Raw genomic sequence first — 25,207 nt, forward strand, 5'->3', positions numbered from 1 at the left:
GAAAAAATCCCTAGGTAATACCATTCAGGACATTGGCATGGGCAAAGACTTCATGACTAAAACACCAAAAGCAATGGCAACAAAAGCCAATATTGACAAATGGGATCTAATTAAACTAAACAGCTTCTGCATAGCAAAAGAAACCTATGATCAGAGTGAACAGCCAACTACAAAATGGGGGAAAATGTTTGCAATCTATCCATCTGACAAATGGCTAATATCCAGAATCTACAAGGAACTTCAACAAATTTACAAGAAAAAAAACCCCATCAAAAAGTGGGCGAAGGATATGAACAGACATTTCTCAAAAGAAGACATTTATGCGGCCAACTAACATGAAAAAAAGCTTATCATCACTGGTCATTAGACAAATGCAAATCAAAACCACAATGAGATACCATCTCACACCAGTTAGAATGGTGATCATTAAAAAGTCAGGAAACAACAGATGCTGGAGAGGATGTGGAGAAATAGGAATGCTTTTACACTATGGGTGGGAGTGTAAATTAGTTCAACCATTGTGGAAGACAGTGTGGTGATTCCTCAAGGATCTAGATCTAGAAATACCATTTGACTCAGCAATCCCATTACTGGATATATACCCAAAGGATTATAAATCATTTTACTATAAAGATACATGCACATGTATGTTTATCACAGCACTGTTCACAATATCAAAGACTTGGAACCAACCCAAATGCCCATCAATGATAGACTGAATAAAGAAAATGTGGCACATTATACATCATGGAATACTATGCAGCCATAAAACGACTGAGTTCATGTCCTTTGCAGGGACATGGATTAAGCTGGAAACCATCATTTTCAGCAGACTAACACAAGAACAGAAAACTAAACACAGCAGGTTTTCAATCATAATTGGGAGTTGACCAGTAAGAACACAAAGACACAGGGAGGGGAACATCACACACTGTGCCTTTTGGGGGTTGGGGGCTAGGGAAGGGATAGCATTAGGAGAAATACCTAATGTAGATGATGGGTAGATGGGTGCAGCAAACCACCATGGCACGTGTATACCTATGTAACAAACCTGCATGTTCTGCACATGTACCCCAGAACTTAAAGTAAAATAAAAAAATCATCCCAAAGGCCCCCAAATTTTCCAGTAATAGCTTTAGAATTAAAATAGCTATTTTCAACATTCCAATATACAATATTGTATGACTTACTGAAGGGGGAATAAAGGGCAAACTGGAAGACTACATATGTTTTCCATACGTTTTATAACTATTTGGGAAATGATGTGGGTGAGTTGAGTGAAAATTCATCTTTTATACTTAAGAAACTTCTCGAAGTATTTACTCAACATTAATTATTCTGCCTTCTTTATCAGCTTTGGAAATGCTCCAACACACAATGCTCAAGGCCTTCACGGTATCTCCACCACACAGAGGAAACGCCTGTTTTCCTCTTACAGTTTTACACAACTTGTTTGCTTAGGAGAGTTGCTCATCATTTCTTAGCCAAAGCAAATCTCTGCCCAATTTTAAAATTTCAGCAATTAAGTTATCTAATTTAGGCAGTACAACTGATGAACTCATGAAAATTTAATACTAGAGAAAAATCCATGACCATCTAGTGAAAAATGAGTTCACAGGTCAAGTGATAAAATAGTAGCAGAGCTGCATCTGCAAAAGTCTTTGGTAGCATTATTTTTCATATTTTGATTGATTAGTGCATCATGAAATCAACTTAATGGAATACAGTTAGCATTCTCTAAAAAATGAAATAGAACAAAATAGAATGCATTAGATTAGACTGAGTGGAAAATATCCAAATGCATTTGCATGTAGTAAGGGAAACTCTTGTTTTGTGAAACTTTTGTTTCAGTAATATCCATCTATCCATCTATCCTTGTATTCATTCTGAACATACACATACAACTATATATTCTACAAATTGGGTCACAATATAAAATATAAAATATATTTCTTAATATGAGTAGCAATCAAAAATGTTTTAAACAAAAAGACTGCCAGTTCTGTTCCCTTTCCACAAAATCATGCTAGCTAAGTAGAATGACGTAACAGCCTTACACAGTTGAGATGAAATCTTTAGGAACTCTGTTGATAGACTTTACTTTTACAGTAGCTTATTATTGGATTACAATGTAGTACAGCAGTAATTTGACAAATCTGTGTTTGGAAAAGGGAAAATCATTTCAGGGGCAAGTTCGACCATTATCAGAAGTCTACAAACTATTTTAATGATGCCAAAGAAATGAGACAGTCAAAGTCCAGTGTGGAAAATCCAGACTGCATTTTGTCTCAGAAGTCCAGTATAGTCTTATATACCTCTTTCTGGCAGCCTGCATTAACTTGTTTTTGGTAGAGCTTTAGCACCAGGGCCATACATAAGCACAAAAGGCAATACTGAGGCCTATGTTGTGCAGGGATGGCCCTGCCATAGCATATTGTACCATAGAAGATCATCCTACCACAAATCAAGTGCTAGTCCTTGACTAGTAGCATTGGGATAATCAGAGTAATTTGAAAAAAAAAAAAAAAATTCCTAGGGTCTACCCTAGATATACTGAATCAGAATCTCTAGGGATGGAGGCTGGGAACACAGATTTTTCAAAAGTTCCGTAGGTGGTTCTCTGCAAATCCAGGTTTGAAAACACCTGCTATAGATTATATTTCAGGTTTACTCCTTTCATTTTACTTTTTAAAAAATTGGCCTCCTTCCTTCATCTTTTCAATTTGATTTTCACAACAAAATCCTTGGAGGCATCCTTGACTCTTCCATTAATACCCCATATCCAATCAGGATATCCTCATGGCTCTGCCTTTAAAATATATTTAGAATTCTGCTACTTATCACCTACTGCACTACTACTACCTCAGTCTAAACCACCATTATCTCTCACCAGGATTATTACCACAGACTCTCTGCTTCCCTCCTTCCCTCCTTTGGTCAAATCTCAACATAGCAGTCAAGGTGATCCTTTCAAAACTGAAGTTACAACATATCACTACTCTGTTCAACATTCCCATCGGCTCATCCTTTGAAGGAAGGCATAAGCCCTTATTATTTGCCTCATAAAGCTCAAAATATGAGGCTCTTGCCTCTCTGATCTCTTGTCCTACTATTATTCTCCTGATCACACTGGTCTCCCTGGTTATTACTGGAATACATTAATCACACTCTGGCCTTTTCTGTTCCCTCTGCTATAAAAACTCTTTCCCCATAAAACAGCTTGGCTAACTCAATCAATCATCTTCTATAAGTTATTATCAAATGTCATTTTCTATTGAAAAATGTAACCCCTAGTACCTGTACTTCAAATTTCAGAGCTCCCCTATCCTGCTGGTTTTTTCCTAAAGCACTTTGTATCTTCAAACTTATTACATAGTTTACATATTATAATTATTCATTTTTGTCTCCTGCTATGTCAATTAGATCCTTGAAGGAAGGCATCTTTGTTTATTTTATTCACTAATATATCATTGCTTGGCACATAGTAGGCAATCAGTAAATAATTGATAAGTGAATGGTTTATTCATTTGGTGAATGAATAGTGAGGCTAACCAAAAGATTTGGAACTATCTATCCATTCCAACTAGTAATGGAAATATCCAATTCCCATCAGAAAACTGGGATCCTTATATGACCAATCCCTTTGGTGGCTAATTTTTTTCACCAATACCTTAACTGTAATAATATTTAACAAAAGAATAGTCCAATGAAAATTTCAAATCCATTTTTCTATTTAAATCAAACTAACTGAAAAGTAAAATTATAACCAAATTCATAAGTAATATCTTTGTATAAAAACATGTTATTATCATATATATAAATTTTAAACACTGATCAAAATATTAGAAAAAATCCTGCTTTCAATTAACGTAACAACCTGGTGCTTGGCAGTTAAAGACATTTGCAGCAAAAAAGCATTTTCCTGTTTCTTCAGCAATCAAGGCATAGTCCAACTGGCTGAGACCGCTGAGAGCTGGCAAAAACAAGTTCCAGAGACCCTCTGCTTTGGCCATTTCCTGTCAAGGTGATGAACATATCACAGTGACCACAATTTACCATGACTCACAGTAGTTTATTTCTTTTTAAATACTGGTATTTATACTCTTTGAAATTTAAAAACACTTATGGAGTTATTTATTTTACAGTATTCTTCAATGAGCAAAACCAAGTTCTTCTTATTAATTCATTATAAATCAACAATTTAACTATTAATAAAATGTCTTTTCCTCCAAGCTTCCTGGGATTTGGCTGAAAAATTAAATTTGCTACTTGAGAACTTCTTATTGAATCAGAACTATTACAAAATCTCTGACATTTGAGTATAATTATGTCAAATATACTACTTTGTGCATTTTAATTTCTTATAAGAATTGACGTGAAGATTTGAAAAACATGAAATCTGGATTAATTCTATGTGGGACAAATGCCCTACCTTGACTTTAGTCTCAGTTCAGTGATGGCTAATAATGAATAGTTTTGATCATTATTTTTTCCTTTGAACAGTTTTAAGAGGTTGTCTTCATTACTACCATATATAGAACACTACCTAGCCTAATTTGTATATCATAGATTCTATTTATTAACATCCTTTTTTAAAAGGTTATTATTGATATAATTTTCCTCTACATATATAACAATAGCAACAACAAAACTAGGTCTAGGGTCTCAAAAAACACTTGCTTATGAATTTCCTAGCATTAAAGGCTTTCTTACCTTGAGTTTATCAATCACTAAAGGTTTTTCCCACTTGTCCACTGAATTTTCATTTTGAACATAGAACTCAATTACCTCCTTAAAGTTATAAAAGAAAAAAAATTTCATTAGAGGTTAATACAAAGTAAACAGTGTCATAACCTGCTAATATCTAAAATAAACATTTTTAGGTGAAGATGCTTTTTAAAAATGTTTAGCTATTATTAAACCAGACACAGAAGCACAAAACATTCTAAAGGTTTGCTGATCACAAAATCATGGTGCCTCAATATTAGATGGTAGGCTACTAAAATCTTATACCAAGATTTGAGTGTTTCATTTCTAGCAACATGTCAAGCTAGATGGTTATAGAAATCCCTCAAGTAAAAATGTTGGATAAAATATTAAAAATAGTTAAAAAAATATGTATTAATACATAGCTGTGCTGGAAGGAAAATAAAAAAATTCCTTGGAGGCCAGAAACAAAAAAGCCTGACTCTTCAAATGTGAGTGCACACTGGAGCCAAGTTTGTCCAGGGTAAATAGGCTGATCTATGTTAGCCTAAGTAGGTCCTAGGTTTTAAAGGGCCACATAGGCAGGAGTCAGACATAGTCAAATGCCCCAAACATGGCAAGAGGGAGGATCAAAGATCAGCTCTTCCCTCCACCAAAGCTAAGCTGCTTGATGGGTGAAACCTAAGTGGAAAAAATTTAAAAAGCAAAAACAAACAAACAAAAACCCACCCCTCAGAGGTAGACCATGGGAATACAGGCCTTTATATAGGTCTTAGTTAGTCATAGGCAAAATAAACATTTCTAATCGAAGTCTGTCTTCACCCAAGTTTGTGACTGAATTCACAGACCTATGGGGCTCTAAAACTTCAAGCCAAAATTTTAGTTTACAGTGTTTCTGGTGACAGTGCCTCCTAACACCTGTCAGAAGCAAAAACAAATCCTATCTGGAGGAAAGAGCTTTAAACAAAGCCTTAAATAACTTTCACAGATAAAATTCCAGAACATAAGTTCAAAATAAAAAATTACTTATCACTTAAGGAAACAAGCCACCATTAGTAAGAGTTAGCAAAAACAATCATTCAGCAAGACAGAATCACACCTCCCAAAGACTATAAATAGAATAATAATCTGTCACAGGACATAAACTATTTGTGTGTAATAGATTTCAAGAATAAAGGAAGAAATTAAAAGTACAATAAAGGACGATTGAAAGTGACCAGATAAATTTGAAAAAGAATTGAATAAAACCTAAGGAAAAGAAAACCATAGGAATGAAACTTAAAAACTCTATGGCAGTGATTCCCAAATTCTGGTGGCTCTCAGAATCTCCTGGGGAACTTGGTAAAAATATGGAGGCCTAAGCTGTGTCCCACTTCAATGAACCTGAGCTTCTGTATTCTTTACTAGCTATATAAACAATTCTCACACACCCCATAATTTGAAAACAGTTGTTCTGTGGATGTTGAAAAGTAGATTAGATAACAGCTGAAGAAACAAATCATAAACTGGAAGAACAGTCTGAAGAAATGACTCAGAATGATGCACAGAAACTCAAGAGAAGGCAAATATGAGTGGTTAAGGAATATAATGAATTCAAAGAGAAGTTCTAAGAAAAGTCTAATTGGAGTCCCAGACACAAAGAATAAAGAGAGGTGCAATATTTGGAAAAATTGCCCTTAAAAGTTTTCAGAACTGAGAAGACAGCAATCCTCAAATTTAGAAACCCAGTAAAGCCAGAGCACAGTAAAACTACAGAACATCAAAGAGAAAGAAAAGCTCTTAAAAAGAGAAAGAGGAAGTCGCCTCCTTAGCGCAGTAGGCAGCGTATCAGTCTCATAATCTGAAAAAGAGAAAGAGGAGGGGGAACAAAGAAAGATTACTGATAACTAAACAACAGTTAAGATTGAGAGCTGACTTCTCAAAGCAACAGATTAACCCAGAAATCACTGGGATAATAGCTTCAATTGCTGAGAGAAAATAACTGTAGTTGTAAAATTATATATGCAATTAAACTATCTTTCAAGAACTAGGGCAAAATAAAGATATTACCAATAAGTAAATAAAGTAATTGCCACCTCTCCCCAGCAAGAAAAAAGGAAAACAGACAGACAAACAAAAAATGAAAGATGAACAAAAGAAAGGTTTACTAGCACACTCACAATAAAGGAACTTGACCTAGAAGAAACATCTGAGTTGCAAGAAGGAATAGTAAATACATAAAATGATAGGTAGGTAAACTTAAAATTTATAACTATAATCCCAGCATTTTGGGTGGCCAAGGTGGGCAGATTACTTGAGGTCAGAAATTCGAGACCAGCCTGACCAACATAATGAAACCCCGTCTCTATCAAAAAATACAAAAATCAGCTGAGTGTGGTGGCACATGGCTATAGTCCCAACTACTCAGGAGACTGAGGCGGGAGAATCACTTGAACCCAGGAAGCAGAGATTGCAATGAGCCGAGATTGCGCCACTATATTCCAGGCTGGATGACAGAATGAGACCCTGTCTCAAAAAAAAAAAAAAAAAAAGCCAGATAAAACAATAACAATCTCTAATTTGTATGACTAAAATTGTCAATATAGAACAAGAATATTGGAGTATAACAGCATTCTCTAGTATTTTGCTATTATAGTATCTCTGTATGTTTCTACACTTAGGGCAGTAATATTACTTATAAACATTGTCAAAACTCTTAATCCAAATTTTCAAATTATTTTCCCACTCATTCTATCAATTTACACTTATATAACAATGTACTCAAATGTTCCTTTCATTGAAGCATGGCTAGTCTGGAGTATTGCCATATTTAATGAAAACTTCAAGAAGACAAAGGTCTGCTCTTTCAAAGACACCAGGATAAATAGCCCTTGTCATTTCTGTCAGGAAGTCAGTTAAATTGGAAGATTTCCTGTTTGGGGTTGTTTATTATTTCCATTCTTTATATTGTCATGGAAATATTCCATGTTGCTGTGTTTGATAAGAAATAAATTATGCAACACATTTCTCATTTTCTCATCTCTGACCACAGTTTGAAGAAATTAAATTATGCCAGTGTTTGTATAATTATTTTAAAATTTGTGTGACTTAATACTTGGAGTTCCAAAGTTTATCCATTTAGAGATTTGCAAAGTTTATTTGTAGCATGATAGGACTCAAAATTAAATAAAATACTTCACTACAAAGAACACTTCTTTAGTTCTTAAAGTAAAAAAAAGTAATTTATCAGTTAATAGCCAAAGCAGAAACCATGCTTGGTGCTTGTTCAATCTTCCCAAAATATCATGGGTAGCATACCACGTCCTCATTCATTGACAGAGATACTAATTTGAGTATGTTGGTTGGTTCAGCATCTTAAATCTGAGCCTACAAATAATTCTGCAAAATATGCTTTTTATTTTAAACTGAAGTCTACTAGAAAGAAGCAACAGTTTCTCCTCAGTACACTATTAGACTCAGTAGGAAAGTATGATTAATGTTACCATTGTGTTAAAAGTGTATTCTCACTGTGTTACGTTGCTAGTTCCTGTTTTACATGCTATTTTTAGGACTCCTTATCCATTTTAAATTGGCTTGACCTGGCTTTTAATATTTTCCAAGTGGAAGAATTAGATTTTAATATTTTCATACATATGGATTATGTTCTCACTTTACAATATTCAAGGAGTTTCAAAAGGTCATTAGAATAGTTTAAATGAAGCTTATATTTTCTCATTATAGAAAATTGAAAATATCTAAAAATATAAAGAAAAATTCATCAAGATTCTCAGCAGTTAAAGACAAGAGCTGTTTAAGTGTTGGTGTATTATATGATACAATGTGTTTTCTCAACATGACTGTTTTGGTTTTTGTTAAGTTATAGTAATGTTGGATAGAATATTATATAGATTTTTCCCTCTTTCATTTTGAAAAAGCTATTTATTTTTCTCCAAATATCATCTCCAAATAACACCCTCTAATAAGATTTATATTGTTCACAATCATTCTACAGGATAAAACATTTTTACAGATGTTGGTACAGTACGATTTTTTAAAAGAAGATACAGCTCACATTATCAGATATGGGTAAGTCTCAGAGTTGAAGAATCTTCAAAGACAAATGATTGTAGCTTTTCTTGTCACACAAAACATTGACAATCTTCCCTTTAAAGCTATAGACTGCTTTTTTATTTATCTTAAAGCACTTTCTTTTATTGCAAGTATCTTGTATATATTTCAATAGCTGCGTGATACAAAGTTCAGCAGAGTATCACAACCCAACCTATGACACCTCTTCTGTGCTGCAGTTTCTCTTATATGCCTATTTACATTTACCAATGAAAGAACAAGCCTGCCTGGTTTCTTCTGCCAATTCTGGCCTCTCCTCTGAATGATGGGCTGGTTGCAAGTACTCACATGCTAACAGATAGGCTTCATTTTAGAGAAAGTAGGTAGGAATCAGGCAGTAACCAGGCAAGATACTCTGCCTAATCCCATTCCCACCACCCTCCCCAACCCCCGAATAAAGGAAAAGTTGGCAGGTGCAGTGACTCACACCTGTAATCCCAGTGCTTTGGGAGGCTAAGGAGGGAGGATTGCTTGAAGCCAGTAGCTTTGGACAACAGAGTGAGACCAGGTCTCAACAAAAAAATTTAAAAATTAGCCCAGTTTGGTGGTGTATTTCTGTAATCCCAGCTACACAGGAGGCTGAGTTGGGAGATTCGCTTGAGCCCTGGAGTTGAGGCTGCAGTGAGGTAGGATCATAGCATGTACTCCAGCTTGGAGACAGAGCAAGACCCTGTCTCTTGAAGAAAAAAAAAAAAGCCAAAACATGGAGGACCCTCCTCTAGGGTACTAAATCTCATGTTGAAGCCATGGCTTCTTTGAAACAGATCATTTGCTTTTTGTTGTTGCTACTGAGACAGGGTCTCACTCTGTTGCCCAGGCTGGAGTGCAATGGTGCAATCTCGCCTCACTGCAACCTCTGCCTCCCAGGTTGAAGTGATCCTCCCACCTCAGTTTCCTAAGAGGCTGGGACTACAAGTGTGCACCACGCTGGGCTAATTTTTTTATTTTTAGTAGAGATGGGGTTTACAACATGTTGCCCAGGCTGGTCTGGTCTCAAACTTCTGGGCTCGGCCTCCTACAGTGCTGGGATCACAGGCCTGAGCCAGCACACTGGCCCATCTGTATTTTTTGGAGTGCTGTTGCACCTTTCTGTCTGGGGGCAAATACCATTGCTATAACAGGGTTGTAAGAGACCAACCCAAGCAGTTGTCCATGTTTAGGTAATTCTTAAATCAAACATCTTGATTTCTCTTCCTCTTCTCATTTTTGCTTTCTATATCAGCCAATCACAGGGGACTCCACTGTGGGAAAATGGTTACCACTTGTGCTACAGCCTTCTCTTATTTCAAAATTCTTTTGAGACATGGCTTCTGTTGTTACATTATTCTAGGGGCTAATCCATTCTGCTTTCCAAACCTAATTTCCATTCTCTTTTCAAAACCTTAATTCCTCTGATCTGTCGTTCTGTTTTCAAGCTTATACCAATTTATTCCATTTTGTAAAAAACTTCCTTATTATTTATTAAATTGGATTTTATTTGAGGGAGGGGAGGGTATTGTTGAATTCAGACTGTTGTCTTAACCTAAAAGTGTTGCATTCCCTTTTTAATACTCAAGAGTTCACTGTTTTAAAAATCAGAATTGAACAAACACTAACTAGAACAGAAAATACTCAACATGATACCTTAGTCGCTAAACACACGTGAAAGGTGTCTATTTTAGAAAGAATTTCCTCAGTTTAAGTAGTATTTTTAAAGAAATTGTACCCTATTCTATGAGCAAAGTTAATGTCAAGACAGATATTTACTAAAAATATAATAATTATTTATATAATTCAAGCAACAGAACAAACTGTCCTGCAAACACATATCAGCTCTGAACATTTCTGTTGAAAGGATTTTGGTCTCTTTCAATTCCCTATTTGATTTTGCCAGTCTAGCTGTAGACCTCTCAGAATCACAGATGATTAAAATGAGAATTTCTTATATATTTGGTCGAAACTACTCGCATTGTAGGGGAAAAAAATGAGGCCAAGCAAGAACACCTAACACAAGGCCACCTAATTTGTGACAGAGATAAACTAGAATAAAGCAATTAGCATTTCTACACCAGTGTTCTACCCATACACACACCCTGACCCACCTCCCTTACATATTTGTATAAAAGCTTTTATCTTTTCTTCACAACATTTATCATCTCTTTAGTGTTTTCCTTTCCTGCTAAAGTCTAAGCTTCACATGAACAAAAGCCCTGTATGTCTTATTATTTCTTTACATTCAGTGGCTCTCCGGGTGCCTAACACATCATCAAGTATCCAATAATTATTTGGTAACTGAATGAATGAATGTTCCATGTTGCCTTTCTACTCTCAGTGAATTTATTGAAACTTAATGCCTTAAAATAGTAGTTTATAGAGAAGATGGGTGGTAGTATCTGAACAGCTTGAAATGATATGTAAAATTCACTAAGTTTGTCCAACCTGTATAGTCTACACTTCTCACTAAATTCTCAAAGGGTCCATATTTACAAAAATAAAAAATAGTTGAAAGTTACTGCCTTAGGACAAGGCCCCCAAAGTAGTGTTTTACTCTAATATATTTAGGCTCCCAATTTTAAAACTACTAATTCTCTTTGGCTTAATTTTAATTCCACAGATTTCCCTGTGCATTCCCTAGGTTCTATTGTGGGCTCAGTGCTAAGGTGAATCTAGTAAGAATTTTAGATTCTTACTAGAGAAGAATCTAGTAAGGATTGACTAAAGAAAATGACACCATGCTTCTCTTATAAGCAGAAATAACAGAAGTATTCATCGATAGTCCTTTAGCACAATTACATTCTATTTATATAATACTCACCTTTTCAGCTGGAAGAATGTGCTGTTTCATGAAATGCTTCACCTTAATAAGAACTTCCTGACCTTTCCGAGACTGCACAAACAACCATCCCCTAGTATCAATCTGTGGTAGTGCAGTACTGAAAGTTCTTTACCAAAAGAAAAAAGAAAAAAAGGTTACAAAGATGTTTAAAAATCATTATTACATATTTCTAATATAACGTGAAGTTTCCTCAGCTACCAAAAAATATCCCCCAGAAGGAGTAGGTATATTTTATATTTTTTAAAAAAAGTATTTCATATAATGGACTGAATGCAGAATCACTCACATTTTAAACATTTACCTTTAATGCTTAAAGCACTATTTGGGGAAAACATATAAACCTGGCATCACCTCAAGCAATGTTAGTGATATATGCAGGAGACAGATAAGGAACTGACTAGGGTCTTGTCTGGATGTGCTCACAAGGGACTGGGGGCCCACTGGCACACTGGGAAGATGCCACTGGGAATTTGCACCTTAAACAGCAGGAGGACCCCAGCCTCTTCAGCTCCTGTATGGTAGCCTGGTATTCAATCAGTGAGGTGTGAGCCTATTGGCAGGACCCTCTCTTTCTTTGCTGAGAGCTTTCTTTTTGCCTAATAAATCAGCCCTCCTCACCCTTTAACGTGTCTGTGTGTCTAATTTTTCCTGGTTGTAAGAAAAGGACCCAGATTTTAGCTGAACTAAGGAGCAAAAAATCCTGCAGCATTCTGGTGGCCTGTACAGGGACATAAGCTGGAGTGGGTAAAATGGGGACCAAAAAATAAAAAAAATCTCTTTTCCTTTTGTTTCTGAGCCTTCTGTCCTCTGACTTCTGAGGGTAGAAGAGACTACACCCTTCTCCCCTACCCACCATTGCTGTTGGAGATCGAGAACGCTAGCCTTTATAACTCAGCCTTTTCTATGGAATTTTCCTTCTTTCTTCCGGCCTGTAATGGCACCTATCTTTTCTTTGGCAATATTGGGGGTGTTTGTTCCACCTCCGTCCAATAGCCGTAGGCGTGCAAGAGATGGACGAGTGAGCGAGGCTTCCTCCTTACCTCCCTTCCCTCCTTGCTGGGGTGCATGCCTGTGCTCGTTGCGTGTGCGTGCTGCATCCAATGGCCATGCAGGATGGGAATGAGCCACAAGTCACTGCCTGGGCCCCAAGGGCGGCCTCGGGCCTGACGTTGCCAGCTGGCCAGCATTCCCCACCACGACCCACGGAGTCTTCCCCTCCCCTGGCGGAGGAATCCAACTCACTCTGAGCCCCAGGGAAGAAACATCAATTAAAAGTTTCTCTCCATGCTGGAGAAACTCATTTGCATAAGAATAAGAGGTTTCTTTCCCAGGCATCTTTTTCTTTTTTCCATCAGGTCAGCAGCTAATACAGCCATGCATTTAAGCTTTTTTTCTTTTCTTCAGCAGGTTAGGAGCTAATTTTTATGTGAGAGGCTTCCCCCCCCACCCCCACCTTTAGAAGACGTTTTACTAGGCCAGGACCCCAATTCACAAGATACACTTTTCTCTCTCTTGTTGGAGGAGGACTCAATGTCACAGCTTCACCTTACCATCTGGCTTATGATAAGGAGTCCCTACCACCCTGGGACACATTTTTGTCCCAAACTATTCCCTGTTTCAGAACTGGAAAGGCTACTGACAGCAGGGGAGACAGGGCATACGTGGGTAAGAGCAGATAATCTCACCTCCTAGATTCCTCTGTTAACATGGGTGAAAACTGCTTTGACACCCATGGGCAGCACCTTGTGGTCGCTGAGACTGGGGATATAAGGAAGGAAGAAAGGAAGAGGGATGCCTTGCTTTCTCTCCCTCAAGAACCCCAGGTATTTGATAGGAAGAGAAGGGAACCAGGGACACCTCACTACCCTCTTTCTAGATGAGTAGCCATTCATCTGCAATCTGAACTTCTTTTAAATGCATCTTGAGTCCGGGGATCCTTGAAAAAATGTCTTCTTTTTCCTTTTTCCTCCTCTGTCCTCTTTTTACAGATGGGTGGTTGTGTCTCTGTGCTGTAGGACATTCTTCTCAGATGTATCCTCCAAACTGGGAAAAGTTAATTTCCCAAATCTTAAACTGTTGGCTTGGAATTGAATTCAGTCGGGGAAGGAACCCAGAAGCCTGACATGCTGGCAAAAGGGTAAGAGTTTTTTTTTAACCAATTGGGCTTTTGGCCTTCCTCTCCCTGTGCCAACCGTAAAGGATCACTGTTTATATTCTCCATAAAGTTTTAATTATGAAAAAGAATTTGTGAGGTTGGTCTTAAGCTGTAGCCAATCTGGTATGCTTTGCATGTCTCTGTATGGTTCTGTCAGAAAGAAGGGTAGCTTAGGATGGGATGTGGGCCTAGGACTTCATTGGCCCACTGTTCAACCCAGACTGGCAAACAGGTCAGTGAGAAACTGTGCTGCAGGCCTCCATCCTGTTTTACATCCTCGGAAGTGGGACCTATAACCATGTGGCACTGCTTTATTTTGGCCTCCACCATTTTACAGTGGCAGCCAGGGTTCAGTCCTGGCTTAGGGAATGAGTCTTTCTGGTTTGATATCTGTGTGACCATCACCATTTGTTGACACTCCTTGCCTCCACAAACTGCCTTGAATTTTCCTTTCTCTGAGCATCTGGGAGGTTACTTTTGGTAAAGTTTAAAAGCCAGAAAAATTACCCACTTGGCATGGCTAAAGCTAGGAAATAAGAGACTTAAAAGGATTTAAAATCAGGTAATAAGGGATTTAAAAGGATTTTCTTAAAGAGTGCTCAGCTTGATTAAAAGTGGATATCCAAGTTATAGGTATTTGAAAGTACTTGGATCTTGTTTTGTTGGAAAAGGTTTCTTTCTCAGTTGAGTGAATTCTTTTTCTCCATTTTGTCTTGCCACCTTTAATGCATACATGAGAGGCCCTAAGAGAATTTCTGATGGCCTGGGACTCCTTGGGGCGGGGGAAAAAAAGGCACCAAAGATTCCATTTTGGGAAAGACCTCTGTTTTCCTCATGGAGCCCTAGGAATTAGAAGTGGATGGATCCCTCTCAAAATCTGTTGTTTTCTTCCAGCTATACCTCTCGATTCGGCCCTAAAAACTGCATGCTTTCCTAGCACTGCTCTTAAAGGGCCCACTTGGAGGCCAATAGTCCAATTAGGAGATTGGCGAACAGATGATTTTATAACTACTGGATCTGCTTCTGTTTGTCTCTATGGTTATACATGTGTTGTGTATGGTGCCTATAAAAAAGAGAGCTCTAATTAATTGTCCTAAAGGAAAATAAGCACTTAGATCAAATTTTTTTTAAGGAAAAATAAAAGCTGTAATGCCTTTTAGTTCATGAGATTTAATCTTCGAGAAATAAAAAACAATCTTAAAGATTACTGGTAAAATGTAAATGTTAAAATGTAAATAGTTGGTCTACATTATACAGGTCAGATACTAGGTTTGCTAAATGTTTTAAGGTTGTAAACTGCTTCTTTGGCCTTTGAGAATTGTTTGACTTGCCTACTTTACAATTTGGTAAAGCCTGGGAATGTAGGCCTTAATCTTGGTAAATAATCATTAATCATATAATCTTAGTAAAAGATTATAAGAAGGCACAGAAATGTAAATTTTTATCTAGTGTTAAAGGATTTTTAAAAAATTAGATAAAATAAAGCTAAAGGTTTAAGCAAGTTGTAGAAGGATTATAAAAATTAATCTTGCAAAAGAAATTCTGTGTGTGAACATTGACTAAATTCAAAAGGGTATTATATTGTTTTTCTGTAAATATGCTCTTTAGCAAAATCTGTAAAGGGTTATACAAAAGGTTATAAGAGGGCCGGGCATGGTGGCTCATGCCTGTAATCCCAGCACTTTAGGAGGCTGAGGTGGGCAGATCACAAGGTCAGGAGTTTGAGACCAGCCTGGCCAATATGGAGAAACTCCGTCTCTACTAAAAATACAAAAATTAGCCAGGCATGGTGGCAGGCGCCTGTAGTTCCAACTACTCGGGAGGCTGAGGCAGGAGAATCACTTGAACCCCGGAAGTGGAGGTTGCAGTGAGCCAAGATTACACAACTGCACTCCAGCCTAGGTGACAGAGTAAGACTCCATCTCAAAAAAAAAAGTTAAAAGAATGTTACCTCATGACCAAACTGGTAAAGACTGGATAGGATTGTCTATAAGGTTTCATTAGAAACTTGGGGTTGACATTAATAGTACTCTAATGTAAGGGTAAAATTTGGTTTTCTCTCCTTTGTACGAGATTTTCATGTAATGGTAAAGAATAATGAAAGATTTTCATTTGCCTTGTGGATAGGCTGCTAAGGAAAAGAAAGAGAAGGCAGGAGACAAATTGTTTGAAAAGCTAGGTCTCCCCTCTTAATGAGTAAATGTTTTTGCCTTGTTTTAAAATTTCTGAGTCATCATTTTGGCAAAATAAATAACTTATGATAATCTGGAATTCTATTTCATAATATCAAGTGTTTTAAAGTGCCAACATTTAACAGACTTCTCAAAATCAAATTTCAGCCTCAAGTTTGTCTTTCCTGACTCCTAGCTTTTGGATGCTCCAGAGGGTCTCTGGAGGGTCTCTGGAGCATCCAAAAGAGAGGTAAATAGGATTATTTGACATGTTTAGGTATGTGAGATTGCCAAAATCATTTTTAATCTTCAGGTTATATTTTAGGGAATGATATTAATATATGTTCCAAAATTGTATGGAATTTCTAAAATTCTTTTTTTTCCTTTCTGAGAGACTCTTGCTCTGTCACTCAGGCTGCAGTGCAGTGGCATGATCTTAGCTCACTGCTACTTCCACTTCCTGGGTTCAAGCAATTCTCCTGCCTCAGTCTCCTGAGTAGCTAGGATTACAGGTGTGTACCACCACACCCAGCTAATTTTTTGTATTTTTAGTAGAGATGAAGTTTCACCATGTTGGCCAAGCTGGTCCTGAACTCCTGACCTTGTGATCTGTCCACCTCGGGTTCCCAAAGTGTTGGGATTACAGGTGTGAGCCACCGCACCTGGCCGGGATTTCTAAAATTCTAATGTCTGAGTATATGCAAGCAATCACAATTAAGGTTATTATGTTAAGTTATTGTAAACTACCAGAGATAACTAAATTTCTTTGTCCATCATGTTTTTGACTGTAACTACTCTGGATGTTTTGTTATTCACAGACAATTGTTGTCTTGTTTTGATACTCTTCAAAAGATGGTTTATAATCAGCTACACAACTTTGATGAGGGCTCTCAAATGCAGGTTTCTGATAACTTTGGAGGCTGTGACATTGGAATAAAGGAAAAATGTATAGGACTTATGAAGAGCTGAAACGTTCACAAATTTCAAGCAAAGCAACTGTTAACTGAATGAACTGAACTGATAGAAAACTGAAGTAATCTTTTTTGACTTTTGCTTGGAACACTGCTGATCCATTTCACTTTTCAGATTCAAGGAGACTTTTGAGCTATTTACAGTCTGTGATGATTGAGTAAGGTATACTCTTGTGAACAACATTTAGAGCATATTTGTTTCTCTTACTGCCTGGCTTCTCCAGAATTCGGAAACTAGTGAATATTCATGACTTATGGTAATATAGTTCTTTGTATCAGTGCAGTAAGAATCCATTTTCTTTTGCAATGGGGTGCAATTGGAGAAACTGGTTGTTATACTAAGGCTTTGACTGGAAAGGTATGCTTCCCTTTAAGGAATCAAGCTCTACTTACAGAGCCAATAAATGTACCTTGGGAAAACTGGCCTCATACCTCGTCTATTCAGTCCCCGTACAGAGTTCCTAACCTGCGGTAAGTAAAGAATGTCACTTTCTAACAGGCCCAGGAAACCCATGTTCTTGGGACCTCAATAAGAGAGAAGTTTACTCAACTCACAGATATTTGAGTGTACAAACTGACGGCTGGGCTCAGCTTTACAAAGTCCTATCTGAGATTCCTTGTGAAACAGAATTCCATCAAAGCTAATTTTAAAAGCCTATGTAAAAACAATTATTCTTATGGTACTTTATGCAAATAATCAGGCCAAGTATAAGACTAAAGTCTATTTTGAAAACAATTCAGTCCTATCTTGATTTGTTTTTAACAAAAATGGGAACTGGAGAGAGAAAAATAATGTTTCAAAACTTATCATACATTTGTCATTAAATTCTAGACTCATTATTTGTTTTTGTTTCTTGCCTTCATTTTAGACTAATCTTGTTTATTCCTGTGAACCAACCAGTGATTTCTGGCTGCAGCTCAGAAGGAACAAAAGCAAAGGGTAATGTAAAAATCTAGATCAAATTTTAATTCTGAGCAATTATCCTGCAAATCCAGCTGGGTGACAGAAATAAATAAGGTGCCTATGACCCAGAGTTTTCTTTTTGGAAAAATAAGACCAAAGGAGCTAGCCAAATCCAAGTCCCATGCAGCTCTTTAGCAAGCTTAACTATAGCCTCCAGTTATCTGGGTGTGTGGGCAGCCTCAGGATTTTTGAGCTGTCCTTACCCATCCCTTTTTGCTTTGTTTTGATTACATGTTTTCTAATAACCTGGTTTGTCTCTTCTCATCTTTAGGCCATTGAACTCCAAATGGTCATGCAACTGGACTCTTGGATGATGGCCCCTTTTACAGGGACCATAGGCCTCTGAAAAAGATCTGACTGCTGTCTTCCAAAAATAGCACCCCTGTCAGCAGGAAGCAGTCAAAATCAGTCTTTATCCTTATCTTTATCCTTATTCTAATGGCAGTTTGATGTACTTCTTTAGAGTGAGAAATGATAGATGCAGGAGACAGATAAGGGAAACAGCACAGGATCTTGTCTGGGCATGCCTGAACAAACTGGGGACCCGCCTGCACACTGGGAGAATGGGTGGAGTCACCAGGAATCACACCTTACGCAGCAGAAGGAGCCTGGCTTCTTCAGCTTCTGTGTGGTGGCCTGGTATTCAATCTGTGAGGTGGGAGCCTGTTAGCACAACTCCCTCTTTCTTTGCTAAGAGCTTTCTTTTCGCCTAATAAATCTGCCCTCCTTACCTTTCAATGTGCCTGTGTGCCTAATTTTTCCTGTTTGTGAGACGAGAACCTGGATTTTAGCTGAACTAAGGAGCGAAAAAACCTGCTTCATTAGTTTTGAATCTTTATTGATTCAGTTACCTGTCAGAATCTCCAAAAGAGGAAGCAAAGTTGAACACAAATTTAATCATTATTCTTAGTATTAATATATGCCTCACAAATAAAGCTGCTGAATATTATTATAAAGAAGACCTGTAGAACAGAAAACCAAACACTGTCTGGTCTCACTCATAAGTGGGAGTTGAACAATGAGAACACATGGACACAGGGAAGGGAACAACACACAGGGCCTTTCAGGGCATGGGGGGCTAGGGGAGGAAACTTAGAGAATGGGTCAGTAGGTTCAGCAAACCATCATGGCACATATACCTATGTAACAAATCTGTAGGTTCTGCACATGTATCCCAGAACATAAAATAAAATAAAATAAAAAAGAAGACCTGTAAAGGTCATTATGAAGCAAAACAGAGTCAGTTGTTATGGTGTAGAGAGAACAAATACCCATCTAAATGATAAATTGGAAAAAGAAATTGTCCTAACATTATGCCATGGATACTTGTGGCTTAAGCAGAATTTCTGGGACAGCATCACACATACATTTGGTAAGCAATGGGAATGTAACTGGCAAAGTGTGTTTGATGCCTGAAAAAGTGCTCCACTGATAAAGACATGGGTTCAAAGATGCTTATGAAATGTCTGAATAAAACTTCATGAAATATAGCAGTGAAAGAGAATAATATTTGTAAATTAATAAATCATCTTATATAATGCATTTTTAAAATTGGGTATATGTAAGTGACATAAATATTAGAAGGAAACACTTGGAAGTTTTATCTATATCATTAAAAGTTTACACATTCAAGTGGCACAAAGATACTTTTAAACCTAAATATGGAGATTTTCCTTATATTTTAGGTCAATTTGTTTTTAGGCTTAGAAGAAACTTACCAGAAAAACTATTGTGATTGGCAGCAGTAATCCTGGTATAGACAATAAAAATAATCCCTATACCCCTAAAGTTTATAGCCTTCACATACCCAATAAAGGCTCTAATTTGCATTAGCCAAAGAATCTATTTTCCTTACCTTTTGGAGAGTTGTAGTCCAGTTTCTGCCAGAGGTTGCACAATATTGGCAAATAAAAAGCTATCCTCAGATGAATTATTTCCCAGAAGATATCTGCTATATACTCCCTATAAATAAATTAATAAAGAGCAATTAAAATTCATTGAAAACAGTCCCAACTATCCAATCAATCTTTCCAGTTTCTCAGTTATGTGGGATACTATACTCACAGGGTATGAAGATGTAAAACAGACTATAGATATTAATGTACATGCAGGGGTAATTATACCCTTCTAAAGAGTCATACTTATATCCAGGTAACACACTCTCATCCTAACATAATTCTAATTTATAACTAAACCAAACTTGAAAATGATCTCAGCAGTTACCAAAGATACTAAATCTGCGAGTTATTTCACCTCTAAAGATCACTACCCTCCTTCATAGTGGGGGAAAATTGAAAGAAACCCAGAATAAGATTAAAAAAAAAAAACTATAAAACTAAAGAGAAGACAATGAGATGATCGCTAAGAATATTTTATCTCATTTTTGGGCCCCTAACTTAGGTAAAACTGTCTCTTTTGAACAGTGTTAGTTAAATGCTAATCAGTGTTTCTTTGATAATTCTCTATTTCTGTACTTTCAATATAATAAACTCTTTCCTCTTACCAAAAGACAAACATCACTGTGTCTTCTTTATACAATTCCTTATACAATAAAACACTATATAATAGTTCTTCCATCATACCCAATTTTATATTTCCAATTAGATTGGAATGTTTATGATCATCTCTAAAGCTACTATATGTACAATATTATGTATATATAGTTTGTGTTGTACATTTTAATGTCAATCATAATCCACATCAAACTTTTATTTGAAATGAAAAGCCATTTCAAATTTAAAGCCATTTCAAATTTAAAGCCTATTTGGTATCTTATTTGTAGAAACAGATTTAACATCACGAGGTCAGGAGAGCGAGACACCCTGGCCAACATGGTAAAACCCTGTCTCTACTAAATAGATGAAACACAACTATTTTAGTTGTTCATGGATAGCATGAATTCTGAGAACAGAAAAAATATTATCGTAATTTTCCTTAATCCTTCTTTTCCCACTCTTTTTTTGCTTCTAAACTTATTTACCTGTTTTTCTTCTAAAATCCTAACCCCTTGTTATTGATGAAACATCTCAATTTCTTAAACCTCCAAGATTCAAAGTGCCGGAAAACTGGATTAGTATGAAGAAGGCATTTGTTTAGATTATAATATAATTAGAGAAAAACCTAAATTTATGCTCAATTATCTTTCAAAATTTATCACTCAAATATGACTATGAAAATAAAAAATCTTACTCATCTACTTGCTCAAAAACTTTTTACTTATTTATTTATTTTTAAGATGGAGTCTCACTCTGTCACCCAGACTGGAGTACAGTGGCGTGATCTTGGCTCACTGCAACCTCTGCCTCCCAGGTTCGGGCGATTCTCCTTCCTTAGCCTCCCAAGTAGCTGGGACTACAGGCACGTGCCACCACAACTAGCTAATTTTTGTATTTTTAGTAGAGACAGGGTTTTACCATGTTGGCTAGGATAGTCTGGATCTCCTGACCTCGTGATCCACCTGCCTCGACCTCCCAAAGTGCTGGGATTATAGGCATGAGTCATTGCACTTAGCCTCGAAAACATTTCAAGAGGCTACTATATACTAGATACTGTGCTAGCCTCTGGGAAGTACAAAGATAATTCTTCCCTCATCATCAACCCTAACTAACAAATGATTTCATAGTCTGAGGCAGAGATCATCAAAAGGTGTTAGCTTTTTCTTACACTGGATATTCAGAAAATGACTAATCCTTACATACTTTTCTCTTTTTAACATTATGTCATTCTTTCTTCCTCCCTCCATTTTGTGTTTATTATACAAAAAAAGTGATAATACATTCAATTTTGTCCTTGCCAAATTCCTATTCTGTAAATTCTGAATTTATATTTTACCCATGTCTGATACTTGTTATTATGTTAAGCAAAATGATCTAAGGATAAAGAATATAAAACCCAGAAGACTGGAAAATATTGTCAACAGTACATTGGTAAATAATGGTGAAACGCGGGTTGAAAACAATTAATTACCTGTGCTATTCCAGCCATCTTAAAATATGAAAGGGCAAGAAAGAAATTCCAGTTAGGAAGAATAGAATTAATTCCCCTGCAGCGGCAATAGATTGAAATCAGTTCTTCCATTGATGGTATCCCTATAAAACAGCATGTAATATAAACTTTAATTAAAATGTCATGGTGAATATTTCAAAATGTTATAATATGAGATGGATATGTAAAACGGAATGTAATAATCATTAACCCACACAACAAAACATGTTCTAAATCTTGATTGCCAAAAGATTATTATATACAAAGGATTACCCTTTGTCATAAATAACTACAAGCGGCATGCTAAGTTCAGAAAATTTAATGAAGAAAATGAAGTAAGTCAGTCACGATGGCTCATGCCTATAATCCCAGCACTTAGGGGAGGCAAGGTGGGAGGATCACTTGAGAGCAGTAACTTAAAACCAGCCTGGGTAACACAGTGAGACACTGTCTCTACAAAAAAATTAAAACTTAGCTGGGCATGGTAGGGTGTGCCTGTAGTCCTAGCTACTCAGAAGGCTGAAGTGGGAGAATCACTTGAGCTCAGGAGTTCAAGGTTTCAATGAGCTATGACCGTGGCACTGTACTCCAGCCTGGGTCACTGAGCAAGACCTTGCCTCTAAAAATAATAATAATAAAGTAGGAACATGTTTAAGAAACAAATGAAAACCATTATCTAAAATCCAAGATTTTATATCCTAATTATGAAAGTAATAAAGACAATTTTATATTAATAGCAATTTAGACTACATTATGTTTTCATACCTGAATTTTCTTGAATATAAGAACCTTGATTTATCAATGGAATTGTCTTTGGCCAAAAATAGAACAGAAGAAGATGAGCTAAGTCTGACAAAGGATGACCAATGGTTGAAAGCTCCCAATCCAGCACTGCTATAACTCGAGACTGTAATAAAAAATAAAGATGTGTTTAACATATTAAAAGTTAAAACAAGTATAATGGAGAAATAAATAATATCAAACACATTCAAAATCATGTTTTCCATCAAAAGTCAATTTCAGGTCTTTACCCACAGTGGCATATTGCATTTATAAAATAGCCAATTAGCCTTGATTATATAAAGCTAAGTCTTCTGGTTCCATTGCTGGCCATCAATCCTTCTTATTTTACTTTACACAGGCTTGATATATCTGCTAATGAGCAGATGCAAAAGCAGTTAAAGTTTCTTAACTGGAAGTAACTGTGATAAAAAGGAATTATAGTGAATTACTTATATGTTAATAATTCATGTTATGTCATGCATAATTAAGCATTTGCTTTAGTAATTAATCTAACTGCATAACAAATATTATACTACTCCATCAATCGTACTTTTTTTTTTTTGAGACAGAGTTTTGCTCTTGTTGCCCAGGCTGGAGTGCAATGGCATGATCTTGGCTCACGGCAACCTCTGCCTCCTGGGTTCAAGCAATTCTCCTGCCTCAGCCTCCCAAGCAGCTGGGATTACAGGCATGCACCACCACACCAGGCTAATTTTGTATTTTTAGTAGAGATGAGGTTTCTCCATGTTGGTCAGGCTGGTCTCAAACGTCCAACCTCAGGTGATCCACCTGCCTCGGCCTCCCGGCTAGGATTACAGGCATGAGCCACCGCACCTGGCCCATCAATAGTACTTTTTTAAGTAAGTTATTTCATGCTGTAGATACAAAGCATAATTGTTATAAAAGATACTGTTAGTTTTATAAATATAAAATCCATCATTATACAGCAATATGATAAAACAATCATTATGTAATTTGTAACCAATAAAACAAAAAGCTTTCCTCATACTACCTTGTAACAATATGTACAAGGGAATATATATCTTGATGTTAAGAATACAGGACATTCTTTTTTCATTTCTTATGTTCATTTGGCTGTACATATAGCCAAAAAATCAATTTGCAGAGTAGTATGTAGAGTATGATCTAATTTTTGCATAAAGAAAAAGATTATAAATGTATACTCAAAATTGAAAGGATATTGCACCAAACTGATAGCAATGGCTGTGGTTACTTTAAGGGATTGAGGCAGGAGGCAGGAGGTCCAGAGAGGGGAACCTTCACTGGAGGGTTCTGTATACAGGAGTGATATGATATGATCTGTATTTTAAGAGGGTCACGCTGGCTACTATGATTTCAATATACTATAGGGGGGCCAGTGAGGCAGCTGCAGCAATACTCTAGGCAAGTTATTCAAGTCACATAAAATTACAGAGCCCATTTGGGTAATATGAGTTACTGGGCTTCATGCCTCCATATAACTGTGTGTGCTTGCACTCCCTTGCTCCTGTGGCAAACTTACATACACTATTGTAGCTTTATGTGAAAATGTGGGCTCTGGAATCAGACAGGCCTGTATTCAAATCCTAGCTCTACCATTTACTGGCTGTATAGCTCTGGACAAGTTAGTTAACCTCTCCAATCCTCAATTTTTTCAGCCATAATATATACCTCTTACACAGGGTTAATGTAAAGATTAAATGGGCAGGTAGCATGTATGGTTCATTTACCAGTTTCTAGCAAAGAACCTGGCACATAACAGATAGCCAATATATATTTATTTGGTGAATATGTACAGAACCTGGCATGTATAGCCAGGCAACCAAAACTGGAAAAAAATTGATCACTACCTTCTCTATAACTTTACAAGAGCTTTTATTGTTGTGGTTATATTATACTATAAATTTATAATATTTATAATATTATAAATTATTATACTAGCTAGATTTATGAAACTACTGAAGAGGATGGATTCATTTTTCTCTGACATCATTCTATCTGTTATCTATGCTTTTAATATCCAAAGATGAGATATTTATGCTATAAATGTTTGCTTTTCCTTTTTAATGCAAATTGGGAAACTTCTCTGGAGTTGCGTTTCATAATATCCGAACTATTTTTGGGGTAAAAACACAAGGCTATAAAACAGCCAGTGAGAAAAGCTGATGGCTCATCAACTTGCATAAATTAGTGTGAACTAATTGATAATAGATTATTAGAATCCTGTCTATGCCTGTTTGTGTTGAAAGTTATTAAAAGCTCAACATAACTTTAAGTGGTTGATCTGGACAGTTACTATTTCATCTTACTGCTACTAAGGAACTTATTAGTAAAATGATTTTTGACAGTTTTTCTGAAACCTCAGCACAACAGAAAGCTTTTAGTTGTGTTAATTATTTTCTGTATAGAGAGATTCACTTTATGTATGCCTTTTATGCCATTTAATTTTATTAATATGTATGTGTATTACCATTAGAAACAAACAAAAAATACATACAATCCAACAGAACAAACAGTAGATGAAGAAGGCAGGAAAGAAAATAATAGAAT

General features: G+C 36.5%; 1 protein-coding gene across 6 annotated transcripts in view; it reads right to left on the reverse strand.

Moving 5' to 3' along the window:
- ACAD11 (acyl-CoA dehydrogenase family member 11) overlaps positions 1 to 25,207 on the reverse strand; it is a 103,289-nt gene that overhangs the window by 53,261 nt on the left and 24,821 nt on the right. For all 6 annotated transcript variants that reach the window (XR_010343452.1, XM_064378697.1, XM_012451225.3 and 3 more), the window contains exons 6-11: positions 22,640 to 22,781; positions 21,857 to 21,978; positions 19,746 to 19,852; positions 11,609 to 11,735; positions 4,714 to 4,791; positions 3,878 to 4,016 (exon numbers count right to left, since the gene is read on the reverse strand). Coding sequence is in view for 5 of the 6 variants with exons in the window: in XM_064378697.1 (XP_064234767.1) it covers positions 3,878 to 4,016; positions 4,714 to 4,791; positions 11,609 to 11,735; positions 19,746 to 19,852; positions 21,857 to 21,978; positions 22,640 to 22,781 (715 nt within the window). In the remaining variant the exon portion in view is untranslated. The remainder of the gene's footprint in view (positions 1 to 3,877; positions 4,017 to 4,713; positions 4,792 to 11,608; positions 11,736 to 19,745; positions 19,853 to 21,856; positions 21,979 to 22,639; positions 22,782 to 25,207) is intronic.

This window comes from Aotus nancymaae, unplaced genomic scaffold (assembly GCF_030222135.1).
Source record: "Aotus nancymaae isolate 86718 unplaced genomic scaffold, 86718_ANA_hifiasm-v0.15.2.pri h1tg000019l, whole genome shotgun sequence".
NCBI lineage: Eukaryota > Metazoa > Chordata > Mammalia > Primates > Aotidae > Aotus > Aotus nancymaae.